This window comes from Oncorhynchus nerka, linkage group LG2 (assembly GCF_034236695.1).
Source record: "Oncorhynchus nerka isolate Pitt River linkage group LG2, Oner_Uvic_2.0, whole genome shotgun sequence".
NCBI classification, from domain to species: Eukaryota; Metazoa; Chordata; class Actinopteri; order Salmoniformes; family Salmonidae; genus Oncorhynchus; species Oncorhynchus nerka.
Genome location: NC_088397.1, coordinates 59,843,223 through 59,857,379, shown reverse-complemented (window position 1 = coordinate 59,857,379; position 14,157 = coordinate 59,843,223). Strand labels below are relative to the sequence as shown.

General features: G+C 43.5%; 1 protein-coding gene across 1 annotated transcript in view; it reads left to right on the top strand.

Moving 5' to 3' along the window:
* Positions 1–10,882, top strand: part of LOC115138914 (chromodomain-helicase-DNA-binding protein 5-like) — a 37,655-nt gene extending 26,773 nt beyond the window's left edge. The window contains exons 25-39 of the mRNA XM_065000677.1: positions 720–806; positions 963–1,051; positions 1,140–1,273; positions 1,942–2,086; positions 2,341–2,506; positions 2,641–2,720; positions 2,946–3,165; positions 3,306–3,395; positions 3,502–3,666; positions 4,835–4,943; positions 5,058–5,190; positions 5,339–5,534; positions 5,747–5,910; positions 6,004–6,134; positions 6,387–10,882. Of these exons, the coding sequence (XP_064856749.1) occupies positions 720–806; positions 963–1,051; positions 1,140–1,273; positions 1,942–2,086; positions 2,341–2,506; positions 2,641–2,720; positions 2,946–3,165; positions 3,306–3,395; positions 3,502–3,666; positions 4,835–4,943; positions 5,058–5,190; positions 5,339–5,534; positions 5,747–5,910; positions 6,004–6,134; positions 6,387–6,510 (2,033 nt within the window). The 3' untranslated portion in view covers positions 6,511–10,882. The remainder of the gene's footprint in view (positions 1–719; positions 807–962; positions 1,052–1,139; positions 1,274–1,941; positions 2,087–2,340; positions 2,507–2,640; positions 2,721–2,945; positions 3,166–3,305; positions 3,396–3,501; positions 3,667–4,834; positions 4,944–5,057; positions 5,191–5,338; positions 5,535–5,746; positions 5,911–6,003; positions 6,135–6,386) is intronic.
* Positions 10,883–14,157: the final 3,275 nt, after the last annotated feature.

Below are 14,157 nucleotides of genomic sequence, written 5' to 3'. Positions count from 1 at the left end.
TTTATATTCTTACATCAACAAATAACCTTCAATTCATCACATTTTCATCTTGAAAAGAAACCAATAAATACATTTACTCAATAAAATGGCATTTTTCAAATTATCTTTTTCAAAAAGTTTTGCATATGGGTCCCGTACAATAATATGTAATATGTACTTTTTCATTTATTAATTTGTCGACCCCACTGCAGTTCCCCCGCGACCCCAACTTTGAAGCCCACTGCTCTAGTTATACCTCTGGTAACACGAGTGGCACACTATACCTTCCTTTGGCTGTGTGTTCATAACTATAGCAGCTTGCTTGAAAATAGTAGCACATTTGAAGCTTGATTGCTTTATATTGCTTATAGCGTTACAGTATGCAAGTTGTGTAGAGTTCCTTTTATAACACTACCCCCCATAGTTCAACAACAGGCATTGGAGACTGAAAGGGAAACATTTAAACCCATCTAAAGCAAATGCACAATCAGAGACATGTTGATGAAGTGCACAGTCCACCAGTGTAGTGGCTGGGAGGACAGAACAGACAGAGGCTCTGCTGCTAGTCAGTAGTAGTTTTTGAAAGAATGCCTGCCCCACAGTGGTGTAGTGGAGTAGTGTCAGTGTGCATGCCCACTGTAGCGGTCTGCGGTGCTAGCCCCCCTCCCCTCCTCCCCTAGTAGGCCCCTACACAAGTGAATGCACTGTGCTGTTTCTCTCTGATCTGATCTGTGGCTCAGAGTGGCAGGATGATCTTTCAGACAATCATTCCGAGTACTCCGTGGGGTCCGAGGACGAGGACGAAGATTTCGAGGAGAGGCCGGAAGGTGGGTGTCAATGAGACCTGCGTAATCACTACGTTATAGATAACTAACTCTCTCAGTGCCTGCTCTGTCCTGTGTAGATGGGCCTGGAACCTATCATTGATAAGATGTTGCTGAGGCACCTGGCTGATGGTGGTGGGGGGGGGTGTTTCTCTGTAGGTGGGCGCAGGCATTCTCGCAGGCAGCTGAAGAGTGACAGGGACAAACCTCTGCCACCCCTGCTGGCACGCGTAGGGGGCAACATCGAGGTAAGGAAGAAAGCACTCTGGTTTTAATGTAGTAGACAACATGTGTATGCACATTGATTTGACCAATGGGTATAATGCCCTGTGCCAGGTGCTGGGGTTCAACGCCCGTCAGCGGAAGGCCTTCCTCAACGCTATCATGCGCTGGGGCATGCCTCCTCAGGACGCCTTCAACTCTCACTGGCTGGTCAGAGACCTGAGAGGGAAAAGTGAGAAAGAGTTCAGGTATTTAAAGCTCCTCCTGTACTGTATTTTAACTGGGGTTCTGCTGCAGTCTACTGTTCACTCCCATACGAAATGCAAGACAATGTTAGTTCAAGTATTACACTTTTTTTAATTTTTAAAAATCTTTTTCTAGTTAGTTACTTTTTTTCTTCCCTTTTTTCTCCCCAAATTCGTGGTATCCAATTGGTAGTTACAGTCTTGTCTCATTGCTGCAACTCCCATACGGGCTCGGGAGAGGCGAAGGCCGAGAGCCGCGCGTCCTCCGAAACACAACCCAGCCAAGCCGCACTGCTTCTTGACACAATGCCCACTTAACCTGGAAGCCAGCCGCACCAATGTGTTTGAGGAAACACCGTACATCTTGGGCCCGTGTCAGCGTGCACTATGCCCGCCACAGGAGTCGCTAGTCTGCGATGGGACAAGGACAACCCTGCCGGCCAAACCCTCCCCTAACCACGCTGTCCCAATTGTGCGCCAGCCCATTGGTCTCCCGGGCGCGGCCAGCTGCGACAGAGCCTGGACTCGAACCCAGAATCTCTAGTGACACAGCTAGCACTGCGATGCAGTGTCTTAGACCACTGCGCCACTCGGGAGGCCCCAATTCAAGTATCTTTGTTACTATGATCGGAAATTGATTAGCTGTATGAATGTGACCCTGTCTCTCTTAGGGCCTATGTGTCCCTGTTCATGAGACATCTTTGTGAGCCCGGGGCAGACGGGGCGGAGACCTTTGCAGATGGGGTTCCACGAGAAGGGCTGTCCCGTCAGCATGTCCTCACCAGGATTGGGGTTATGTCTCTGGTCAGGAAAAAGGTACACATCAACCAGTCATCCAATGACTCCATAGTTACATGAATAAAACCCAGCAGAAAGCAGTAAGTTAGCCTCCTAACAGGGTTGAGAAATGTCTTGTAGCCTATGTTTAGATTGAGTAAGGCTGGTTCCCTGCCTCTTGCATCTGGTTTTAGATAGCATGCATTTAATAAAATGCAACAAGTCTAGAATGGTGGAGAAATCCAGTTTCTTCGGTTGTTAGATTGTTAACTCACTGTTGTGTCTGTATCCAGGTCCAGGAGTTTGAGCATGTCAATGGGAAATACAGCACTCCAGACCTGATCCCTATTGGACTGGAGCTGAAGAAACTGACTGAGAGTCTGTCCTCTGACCCCAACACCCCCGTCCCTGCTAGCCCTGCTGCCACACCCCAGCCTCCTGGAAGTCCTGTCCCACCAGGTCAGAGTCACATCCTCACCCTGTCCAGTGTGTGTGGTATGTGTGTGTGTGTTTCAGAACTCCGCTTAGTTCATTAGATTCAATAGACAGGAAATGTGAGACACTGTTTGGTGATTGTTTTGCTGTTTCTACAGAGAAGTTGGACTCGATCTCAGGGCCTGCTGAAGACAAGGAGCCCACAGAACAGGAATGCAAGAAGCTATCAGAACTGGAGGTCAGAGTTCACGCTTCTTCAGAAATGTCCCTTTATTCCCCGCTCTTATCCTTCTCATCCCTCTATCCTTTACTGTCTTCATACATCTCCCCATAAATCTCATTTGATTATTATTATAATACAAAACACATGCCACTTTCTAAATGTCACCTTTTAAAGTAAACGGTCTCCTACTTGTTTTACTCTGTCTCCCTCTCCATCTGTGATGGTTGTCTCTCCATCCAGACTCATGTTAGTACAGAGTCATCATCCCAGGTAGAGAAGACGGACATCGCTCCTGACAGTGATGAGACAGAGAAAGGCAGCACAGAGGACAAACCAGTCTCCTCAGAGGAGAGCAGTGAAATGACAGACATACCCTCCGCACTGATAGAGCCATCCATCACTCCTAAAGAGCCTCCATCCATACAGACAGAGCTGTTGTCCAATCAAAGCTCACCAAAAGGTGAGTGGTGCATTACATGGTTATAATCAAATGAAGTGTAAATGGTTGGTGTAATGGCTTTGGTTTGTCCCACTTCATAAAAATCAGTTGTAACATGTCTCTGTTCTGATGTGGCAATCTGTTTGTCAATGATCCTCTAGCGGAGCCCTGTCGAGAGACAGAGAAGTCCTTAGAAAAAGGAGACTGTGATCCTGCTCCAGCCAATCCTGAGGAGAAGGAACTGAATCCAGGTATTTGCGGAACAGCGAAAAACATGAAAACCTTGTCACTCTTTGAGTGACACTTTTCGCAGAAAGAGGACCTCAAAAATGTAAGCTAGTTGTTCGATTTCCTTAGTTGTTTCAGACGAGGCCAAGAGCGAGGACTTGCTCGTGCCCGAGGGACGGCTGAATGGAGAAAAAGAAGCACAGGAGGAGATGGAGGAGGTCAGGAGGGAATTACTGGAGAAGAATGGTTTCAAGATGAGGTTCATGTTCAACATTGCCGACGGAGGCTTCACAGGTGAGGGATGAGCGGGAGAAACAGCTAAGGTGTAGGAACATTACATACACTACATGACCAAAAGTATTTGGACACCTACTTGTCAAACATCTCATTCCAAAATTGTGGGCATTAATATGGAGTTGGTCCACCCTTTGCTGCTATAACAGCCTCCACTCTTCTCGGAAGGCTTTCCACTAGATAATGGAACATTACATCCTAACAGGGTTGAGAAATGTCTTGTAGCCTATGTTTAGATTGAGTAAGGCTGGTTCCCTGCCTCTTGCATCTGGTTTTAGATAGCATGCATTCAATAAAATGCAACAAGTCTAGAATGGTGGAGAAATCCAGTTTCGTCTGTTGTTAGATTGTTAACTCACTGTTGTGTCTGTATCCAGGTCCAGGAGTTTGAGCATGTCAATGGGAAATACAGCGCTCCAGACTTGCTTCAATTCAGCCACAAAAGCATTAGTGAAGTCGGGCACTGATGTTGGGCGATTAGCCCTGGCTCGCAGTAGGCTTTGAAATTCATCCCAAAGATGTTCGATGGGGTTGAGTTCAGGGCTCTCTGCAGGCCAGTCAAGATCTTCCACACCGATCTCGACAAACCATTTCTGTATGGCATCGCTTTGTGCATGGGGGCATTGTTATGCTGAAACAGGAAATGTCCTTCCCCAAACTGTTGCCACAAGTTAGATGCACAGAATCATCTAAAATGTCATTGTATGCTGTAGCATTAAGATTTCCCTTCACTGGAACTAAGGGGCCTAAGTCCAAACCATGAAAAACAGCCCCAGACCATTATTCCACCTCCACCAAACTTTGCAGTTGGCACTATGCGTTAGGGAAGGTAGGAATTCGCCAAACCCAGATTCGTCATTCGGACTGCCAGATGGTAAAGCATGATTCATCATTCATTCAGCTCTAGCAGGGCAGAAGTTTTACGAACTGACTTGTTGGAAAGGTGGCGTCCTATGACGGTGCCACGTTGAAAGTGACTGAGCTCTTCAGTAAGGCCATTATACTGCCAATGTTTGTCTATGGAGATTGCATGGCGGTGTGCTCGATTTAATACACCTGTCAGCAATGGGTGTGGCTGAAATAGCCGAATCCACTAATTTGAAGGGGTGTCCACATACTTCTGTATATATAGTGTAGATGTATGATCTGATGTGTTACTATATCTCAGAGCTGCACACCCTGTGGCAGAATGAGGAGCGGGCTGCCGTGTCATCTGGGAAGATGTATGACATCTGGCACCGTCGCCACGACTACTGGCTACTGGCTGGCATCGTAACGTATCCTTCCTCTGCATCTAACACAGCTGTTCGGAATTCACAGTGTGCAGGTCTCTCTGTTTGTGATGTGAAGCCCTTTTATCATGTTTGTTTTCCTTTACGGGGGAACCTCAGACATGGCTATGCCCGCTGGCAGGACATTCAGAACGACCCACGCTATGCCATCCACAATGAGCCCTTCAAGACTGAGATGCACAAGGGAAATTACCTGGAGATGAAGAACAAGTTCCTGGCTCGTCGCTTTAAGGTGAAATGCTTATTGCTGTCATACGAACACATTTGTGAACACCTTGAATCTGAAAAGTGGACAAGAAAACTGAAGGCAACATTCAATCTCCACATCTCTCTCTCTCTCTCTCTCTCTCTCTCTCTCTCTCTCTCTCCCTCTCTTTTAGCTGTTGGAGCAGGCTCTGGTGATAGAGGAGCAGTTGAGGAGGGCAGCGTACCTGAACATGACCCAGGACCCCAGCCACCCGGCCATGGCCCTAAACACTCGCTTTGCTGAGGTGGAGTGTCTGGCTGAGTCTCACCAGCACCTGTCCAAGGAGTCTCTGGCTGGAAACAAGCCAGCCAACGCTGTGCTGCACAAAGGTCTGTCATCTCCCAGTGTGTACACAGCAGCAGGACTAAAACACTGTCTACAAACTCAAGATCTGGGTGAATAATAATTAAGCATTGCATAAACTGTAGATAAGATTGAATACGTTAGTGCATTCTCGTTATTGACGGTGTGTGTGTGTATGTGTTTGTTCTGTGTGTGTGTGTGTGTGTTTGTTCTGTGTATATGTGTGTGTGCGTTCCAGTACTGAACCAGCTGGAGGAGCTGTTAAGTGACATGAAGGCGGATGTGACGCGGCTTCCCAACATGTTGTCCCGGATCCCCCCAGTGTCTTCGCGTCTGCAGATGTCTGAGAGGAGCATCCTCAGCCGCCTCACCAGCCGCGGCAACGAACCTCCGCCCCAACAGGTACTGTACTGTCATTGGCTCTGTTGTGGTGATAGGTAGTTTTGGTTGATTCCATCATTGACAGGATGTGTAAAATGTTTACTCTACCTCCAGCCGTTCGGCCAGGGCTCATTTGCCTGTTCCCAGATGTACAGCACTGGCTTTGGGGGCAGTTTCCGGGGGCCTGCAGGTGAAGCCATGGTCAACTATAGCCAGATGCCCCTGGGACCCTATGTCAGTGGTAAGTGGCCTGTCTCTGCACAACTTTAACTGTAATACAAGATGTTTCAGCTGAACAGTCGAGGACAGAATGTATGATAACTGAAAAAGAGGGAGCACTGTAAGATGAACTACTGCTCTGCTTCTCTTTCTAATAATATGTTAGGGAATACATAGCTTCAAATATTTTATTTGGGTCATCTCTTTTGCTGAGCACTCTTTGTTTGATATCCCTGTTTGGTATCCCTCCCCCTCCCCAATCATTCCCCCCTTTCTAGTGTCCAACGGCCCCCTCCTCCATCCAGCCACTTGGACAAGAAGTCCTGCGACCACCTGAGGGATGTCACCACCCCTGACCTTAAGTCAGGCAAGCCCAGTGATGTTATCTGTATTGAAGATTAGGTAATCTACTCCAAAACTGATCTGGAGTCAGCCAAGCCAAGGGATGTCAACTACTGTATCAATGATTACAGAATCAACCCGCCAGAGAACTCCTACCTAACCTCTATGTCTATGGATGATAGGATAACACTAAGAACATTACACTGATGTATCTGTCTATCGTATCAATTGCACTTCTATCTTTCAAGGATTCTTCAACATACTTTGCAGTAGCTATTTGCTTTTATGACTTAGGTTGGTGAGTCAAGCAGAGGAACTGTCTATTAGGATGTGAGAGTCAAACGACCTCATACGCCCCGACCTCTGCTACCTGACATGTGGAAGCATGTTCCCCTGCTCAGATGTTGCATGCATCAACAAATGGTTGGGTGCTACGCCATCGACTGTGCCATCGGGCACCACATGGCTATACATAAAATACCTATCCAGGGGTTGTAAGATCTGCCATGTGTCAGCAACGGCTGGGCAGAGGAACACGACCGTGGTGATCTTGTAGGAGGACTGGAACTGCCCTGTCTTGGCTACAGGGAGAGCTGGGAAAGTCAAAGTTCACATGATGATGAGCCGGTGGAGTTGCCAAGGCTGCTGTAATGAGACTTATCTGTGTCTATTTATTCCATTTAGGCCTGGCTCTGCTCCTTCGTTCTGAGTCTTTTCCTCCTGCGTTCATCATTGGCCTCTTCATTGAGCAGCGGGACTGACCTCTGCTGGAGCTTTGTGCTTTAGCTACATACAAATAGAAGGAAAACCACGAAGGCATAAGTCTCCCCTCCTAGAATTATAGAGATGATAATTGGGTGCTCATACAGCAGCCAATTCTCTGGTCAATTTTAGTACATGTGTTTGTTTTTATAGTTTCGGGGCAGAGCCTTGAGTTGGAACTTGTAAGAATAAGAGTGACTAAGGAAGGATAGCTGCACTATGCCTCAACCCATAAAGACTGCCATCTCCCGCCTCTGGAGAAAGGGATCCTAGTTACAGAGCTAGCTACTAATATACTAAGGGTTCCCCCTTGTAATGTACATAGTTCGAGAGAGTGCTGTTTATTTTGCCTTGCATAATCATTGTGAATTTAATGCATACATGCATAACAATGTAACAGGCTGGATTAGTGCAAAAAGTGACGATCACATAGAAGTTACAGAACATATCTAACTGTGGTACAGTTTGTAACCATTTGTACATTTCAGAAGAGACTCAAGACTAGCCTATTTCTGCCAATGGTATGGTACATGTATTTCTTTAACATTTGAATGTGATTATTGGCTGTTGCCTGCTACACATACAGCTCCTCCCTCCCTATTCCATTTTGAGAAATGATCAATCAAAAAAGTGCTTATGACTGTGCGTCCGTCACCTTTTGGCCTAGGTTTCATGTTTTCCATGAAAAGTGCTTTATTGTGTGTTCTTCATGTTAAGGTAAAGTGTTATTTCAGTATTTACTGCTTTAGTGCCACTAAAAGACGGCTGCTCACTCCGTGTCCTGGATGGCTAACGTCCCAGATTGTATGCTGATAATCTTAGACTTTGGTGAAAATGTTTTCATTAAGAAGTGAGAGCAGTGGTGGAATTAGACAGCTAATTCATCATCTATAGATTAGAACCTTCATAGATATTAGCCATCAAGGAACATGGTTGGAGAGCATTGCAGAAAAGTATCAAAACGTATTTTTATGTTTCTTTTTATATATGGGTTCCTTGGAAGAGAACTGTTTATTGCATTGCGTGTTGTGAGGACTAAACTGTATCAGAGCGACAGCATGGATTCACTTGACAATACTGTTTATTCCATCTGTCTGCTAATGTGATTGTCCAAAGTGAAACTACTGTTTTATGTGTTTAATGAGACTTCATTTGTTCAGATTCTTCAAGAATGTGTGTAATTCAATTTTCTCATTGCAATGTTTGCTCTTATTTTTCTCTCAAAGAGTAGAGGCATTACCTATTTGTATTGTTTTTAATGACAGGGCTATAGCACTTATAGTATGTGGAGGTTTTGAGAAAGAAATTGTGAATGGACCATCCTGAACTGAAGAGATTCCTGTATACAGGGTCTGATTGTAGCTCTGCTCTGTCGGCTTTTTACATGAATCTCCTGAGGTGCTCTGTCATGCCCTCTGTTGGCTGGAATGTGTAACTACATATTGTTTCAGTTGTTGATCCCAAATGGACCGCTAAGCCCTACTCCCTATGCACCTGTGGAGGTCTGAGAGGATTTTAACGGTATAAGCAACATGGCAAGACGTCCACATAGTGTATCATAGGGCAAGGTGGAGCTATAACCATATTGCTTACATCAAATCCTCTAAGATCTCCTAAGGGAATAGGGCGTACTGTAGGTCTTAAGGCTCCATTTGGGATTGGGCCACTGTCTTCTCAGACAAAGCACTTCACCTGAAGTTTAGATAGGAATTTCAACAAATAGGGCACATATCAGTTCGTAAGCTATTATTTTGCACCCAATTGAGTGCGTGTTTATCAGTGATGTTTTGTCCATGGAGAGTGCAGTCCCAGTGTTTCTGTTCAGCCTGTTACTCCATTTGTAAGTCATGTGAGGGTCCCTGTGTGAACTAAAGTGTTGCTTTGGATGGTTTGGACAAGACCCACACCTTGTCATAAATTGGAATTGTGTCACTGGACAGAAGCAAATAGCAATGCTATGTAAATACTAAGATTTCCAGTGTTTTGTCTCTCTCATACTCTTATCGATCATGTACCTAACTACTGAAAAAAATATAAACTCAACATGCAACAATTTAAAATATTTTACTGAGTTACAATTCATGTAAGGAAATCAGTCAATTGAAATGAATGAATTAGGCCCTAGTCTATGGATTTCACATGACTGGGCAGGGTTGTAGCCATGAGTGAGCCTGGGTGGCAGCCAGGCCAACCAATCACATGACCAGGCCCACCCATTGGGGAGCCAGGCCCAGCCAATCAGAATTAGTTTTTCCCCACAAAAGGGTTTCTCCCCCCCTGTGCTGGATGTGGTTTGCGGTTGTGAGGCCGGTTGGACGTACTGCCAAATTCTCTAAAACGACGTAGGTGGCAGCTAATGGTAGAGAAATGAACATTCAATTCTCTGGCAACAGCTCTGGTGGACATTCCTGCAGTCAGCATGTCAATTGCACGCTTCCTCAAAACTTGAGACATCTGTGACATTGTGTTGTGTGACAAAACTGCACATTTTAAAGTGGCCTTTTATTGTCCCCAGCACAAGGTGCACTTGTGTAATGAGCGTGCTGTTTAATCAGCTTCTTGATATGCCACCCCTGTCAGGTGGATGGATTATATTGGCAAAGGAGACATGCTTCCTAATAGGGATGTAAAAACAATTGTGCACAAAATTTGAGAGAAATAAGCTTATGGTATGGAACATTTTTGGGATCTTTTATTTCTGCTCATGAAACATGGGACCAACATTTTACATGTTGCATTTATATTTTTGTTCAGTGTTCATAGTATGCGTGAGAGAAAATGAATGTTGCAGGGTAGTTGCCATAGAACTGCAATGTACACACCGAATGTGTTCAATCAAATCCACGTCTGTTTCCTTACGGAGTGCGGAAGTGACTGAAATCAAATTGTTTAAATTAAATGCAATCAAACTGAAGTCAGTATGAATGTAATGTGTATGTAAGAAGGCTTCAGTCTAATATTATAAATATATTTACGGTACATGTACATGCTTATAAACAAGGCTTCAAAAAGCTACCAAAAGACCGTGGTAAAGGCACCTTTGTTGCGGAGAATGCAGAGCATGTGAAATGTTTTGTATGAAGGTTCACTTTGGTAAAGAAAGAGATGGTTGCTCTGCGTAGCTAGCTTTGAGAGAGCTATTGAATTCAAGCAGTGTTATTATAATGGTACAGATGTTTGTGCTAAATTGCAAATCAATGAAAAAAAGTTAATTGTAATCTTTTACTTTGTACTTTGTGTATTTGTTCAATGTATTTTAATAAATCCTCTCAACAACAATAGACATACCTCAATGTTGCTTTGATAAATGCACATCTGAGAAAATAAGCTAATTCTCAGCTTGAGTATGTATGTATGTGTGAACTGTGAAGCTTAATTTTTAAGTAGACTTCCTGTTGCTCTGAGTGGAACCCACAGGGCAAATGGAAGGTTGGCCGCCCAAAAAAAGGCATGGAACAGGACACATGAGAAGGAGATGAAGAAGGCAGGAACCACCTGGAATTATTATTTTTTTTTAAACGTTCCAGAACAGAGTTAGCTGGAGATGCTCCACTGAGGAGCTGAAAGGACTAAGTCACGTAAGTCAAGTTGCTCTGAAACATCAATAAAGAGAATGAAGGAACTGGAGAAAAGCTGTTCTTTTTTTGCTTGTATTATCTTTTTGCTTACAGGTACAATATTCATGTACATTTACAAAGTTTATACCCTAGGCTGCCACAATAACAAAACAAACAAAAATGGAGAAAAAATAATGACATACAGAGAAATGATCATAATAATAATGCAATAGGTATGTAAAGAAAATAGAAATGAAAAGTGGTGGGCCTATCTCCCCTATTTACTTATTTTATTTAACTAGGCAAATCAGTTAAGAACAAATTCTTATTTACAATGATGGCCTACCCTGGCCAAACCCAGACGACGCTAGGCCAATTGTGCGCCACCCTATGGGACTCCCAATCATGGCTGGAGGTGATGCAGCCTGTATTCAAACCAGGTACTGTAGTGATGCCTCTTGCAATGAGATGCACTCTCCTTAGACTGCTGTGCCACTCGGGAGCCCACATTCTCCCCAGCCCAACATGTCTCCGTCCAACTCCCTGGCAGGAAAGTTGACTGCACAATCTGCTTCCTGCTGTTCATGGAGAGGCAAGATCTATTTCTAATGAAGATGTCCATATTGAATCGTAGCTTTTTATCTAGCTCATCAGTATGTTTTTTAAACGTTAGATCTTTATCAATCCAAACGCCCAGGTATTTATAAGCGGGATCCCGCTCGTTGAGAGAGCCACCCAATGAGTGAATATATAGCCCATCTGAGACATTTTTCAGTGAATTAGGGTTATGGGATTTTTATCAATAATGACTCAATTATGTATACATTTCAATCAGGATTGACTAATCAGAATACTATTATGTTACTGTATAGATGTATGAATTTTATTTTAATCCTAGTACTGAATATAATGTGTATAAACGCTATTACTTGATTTTGAGACTGGTCTCTGCCCATTTTATGCAAATAAGTATCTTACAAATCTTTAGAAATGGGCTAAGTGTATTAATTGAATTGGTTAACATATAGGAATTTAATTCCTCTAACAATTTGAGAACAACATATATTTAGAACAAGTTTTAAATCAACAAGGGCTTTCTGTAATGCAACTAAATCAGATCGCAGCTCTAACATAGCTTGGTCAACAGTCTGTGCAATGACATACATAACCATATCGTCTGCATACAGATGAATATTACAGGATTGAATAAATAAACCAATATTATTTACATACTATAAATAGTAAAGAGAACAGGTCCCAATACCGACCTCTGCGGTACAACTTTCATAATATTGAGAAAACTAGACTTGACACCATCAGAAAACACACATTGTGTCCTGTCTGTCAGATACTGTAGCTCTTAAACCATTTGCATTACTTATTGTCCAGGCCCATTTTAGAACTTTTTAGTTTTTAGTTTTCTTTTGTACTTTTTTTTTACCCATTTTTCTCCCCAATTTTGTGATATCCAATTGGTTGTTACAGTCTTGTCTTAGCTGCAACTTCCTTACGGACTCGGGAGAGGCGAAGATCGAGAGCCATGCATCCTCCGAAACACAACCCTGCCAAGCCGCACTGCTTCTTGATCGCTTAACCCGGAAGCCAGCCACACCAATGTGTTGGAGGAAACACAGTACAGCTGGCGACCGAAGTCAGCATCCATGCGCCCGGCCTGTCTCAAGGAGTCACTAGAGCTCGATGGGACAAGGACATCCCAGCTGGCCAAACTCTCCCCTAACCCGGACGACGCTGGGCCAATTGTGCGCTGTCTCATGGGTCTCCCGGGTCGCAGCCCGCTATGACACAGCCTGGGATCAAACCCAGGTCTGTAGTAACGCCTCAAGGTTTTTAATGGTTAGAGAATGGTCAACGGTGTCGAATGACTTGGAAAGGTCTATAAATAGGGCAGCACAATGTTATTTTTTGTTTTTGTAATTTAACACATCAAACACAAGCAGAGTGGCTGAAACAGTGCTATGTCCAGATCTAAAACCAGACTGAGAATGGAGTGAGAAGTTAAACAAGTTCTTAGCTGGGAGTTGGTCAGGGATTCTTGTACCCTGGCTAGGCAAGATAACTTGGAGATGGGGCGGTAATTATCTAAGTCAGAAGGATCTCCACCTTTATGTAAGGGGAGTACATGTGCTGCTTTCCAAATCTTAGGGATAAAACCAGTAGCAATTGTCAAGTAAAATATACAGGTTAAAGGTTAAACAATGACTGGGGCAGAGAGCTGTAGTAAGAATGGGTCAAGTGACTCAGCCCCTGTGGATTTTTTTTACATCGATCTTTAGCAAGGCACTTAATATACTACATATTCTATCCATATACTGTCTATAAGGTCTATACATACCATCATATACATACTGTACATACTGTATATTTACAGAATATTCCAGACTCTGACATTGCACGTCCTAATATTGATATATTTCTTAATTCCATTCTTTAACTTTTCAGATTTGCATGTATTGTTTTGTATTGTTAGATATTACTACAGTGTTGGAGCTAGGAACATAACACATTTCACTACACCCGCAATAGCATCTGCTAACTATGTGTATGTGGCCAATAACATTTCATTTGTTTTAATACATCGTAGACATCAAATGGTTGAAATTAAAATAAAGTATGTGAGTCTGTTAGAGCATCATTCTCCACAATCTGTTCTGAGGTGACTAAAAGACTCCCTGTTTCAGAGACTATTCTTTCAAACAGGTGGCCAGCTGAAGCAAAATGGTTGTTAAAAGCAGTACACATTTTAATTTGGTCTAAAATGGGACCAGAGGCTGTCAAACAAAGCCTGTTGGGGCAACGAGGGGGTGGAGTTTTGTTTCAAAGATTTGACCACTTTCCAGAAGTTAGCTGGATTACCACCACTCTGATACACAATTCAAGAAATATGTTGATGTTGCTTTTCTAACCATCTGTTTCTCAAGTGTCTGAAGGACAATCAGACGTACAACCATTCAGTCTAGCCTTAGCACAAGCTACATTTCTTTCCTGTAATTTCTCAGTCAATTAATGCGTCAATCAAGGATTCGATTATCCTTAGCCTTTTGTACGACGCATGTTTATGTGCAACAGAGTTCAATTTAAATATATTTTAGCCCATCAGACACTGGCATCAACAAATGCAGATTAAGATCACCCACTATGAATCATTTGGATATAGCATAGTTAATTTGCTGAGAGCACATAAGGAGGCAGAGGAAAGGCGATAAACTCCCAATAACATTAGTTTGGCATTATTACAAAGGCCCACATTTAAGACCAGGCATTCAAATTGCTTTGGGACAGAGATGGTAATACACACAGCAACATTCAAGTTGTTCTTTATGAATATGGAAACACCCCCACCCCTGCCAGCTCTGTCAAATCTATAAAC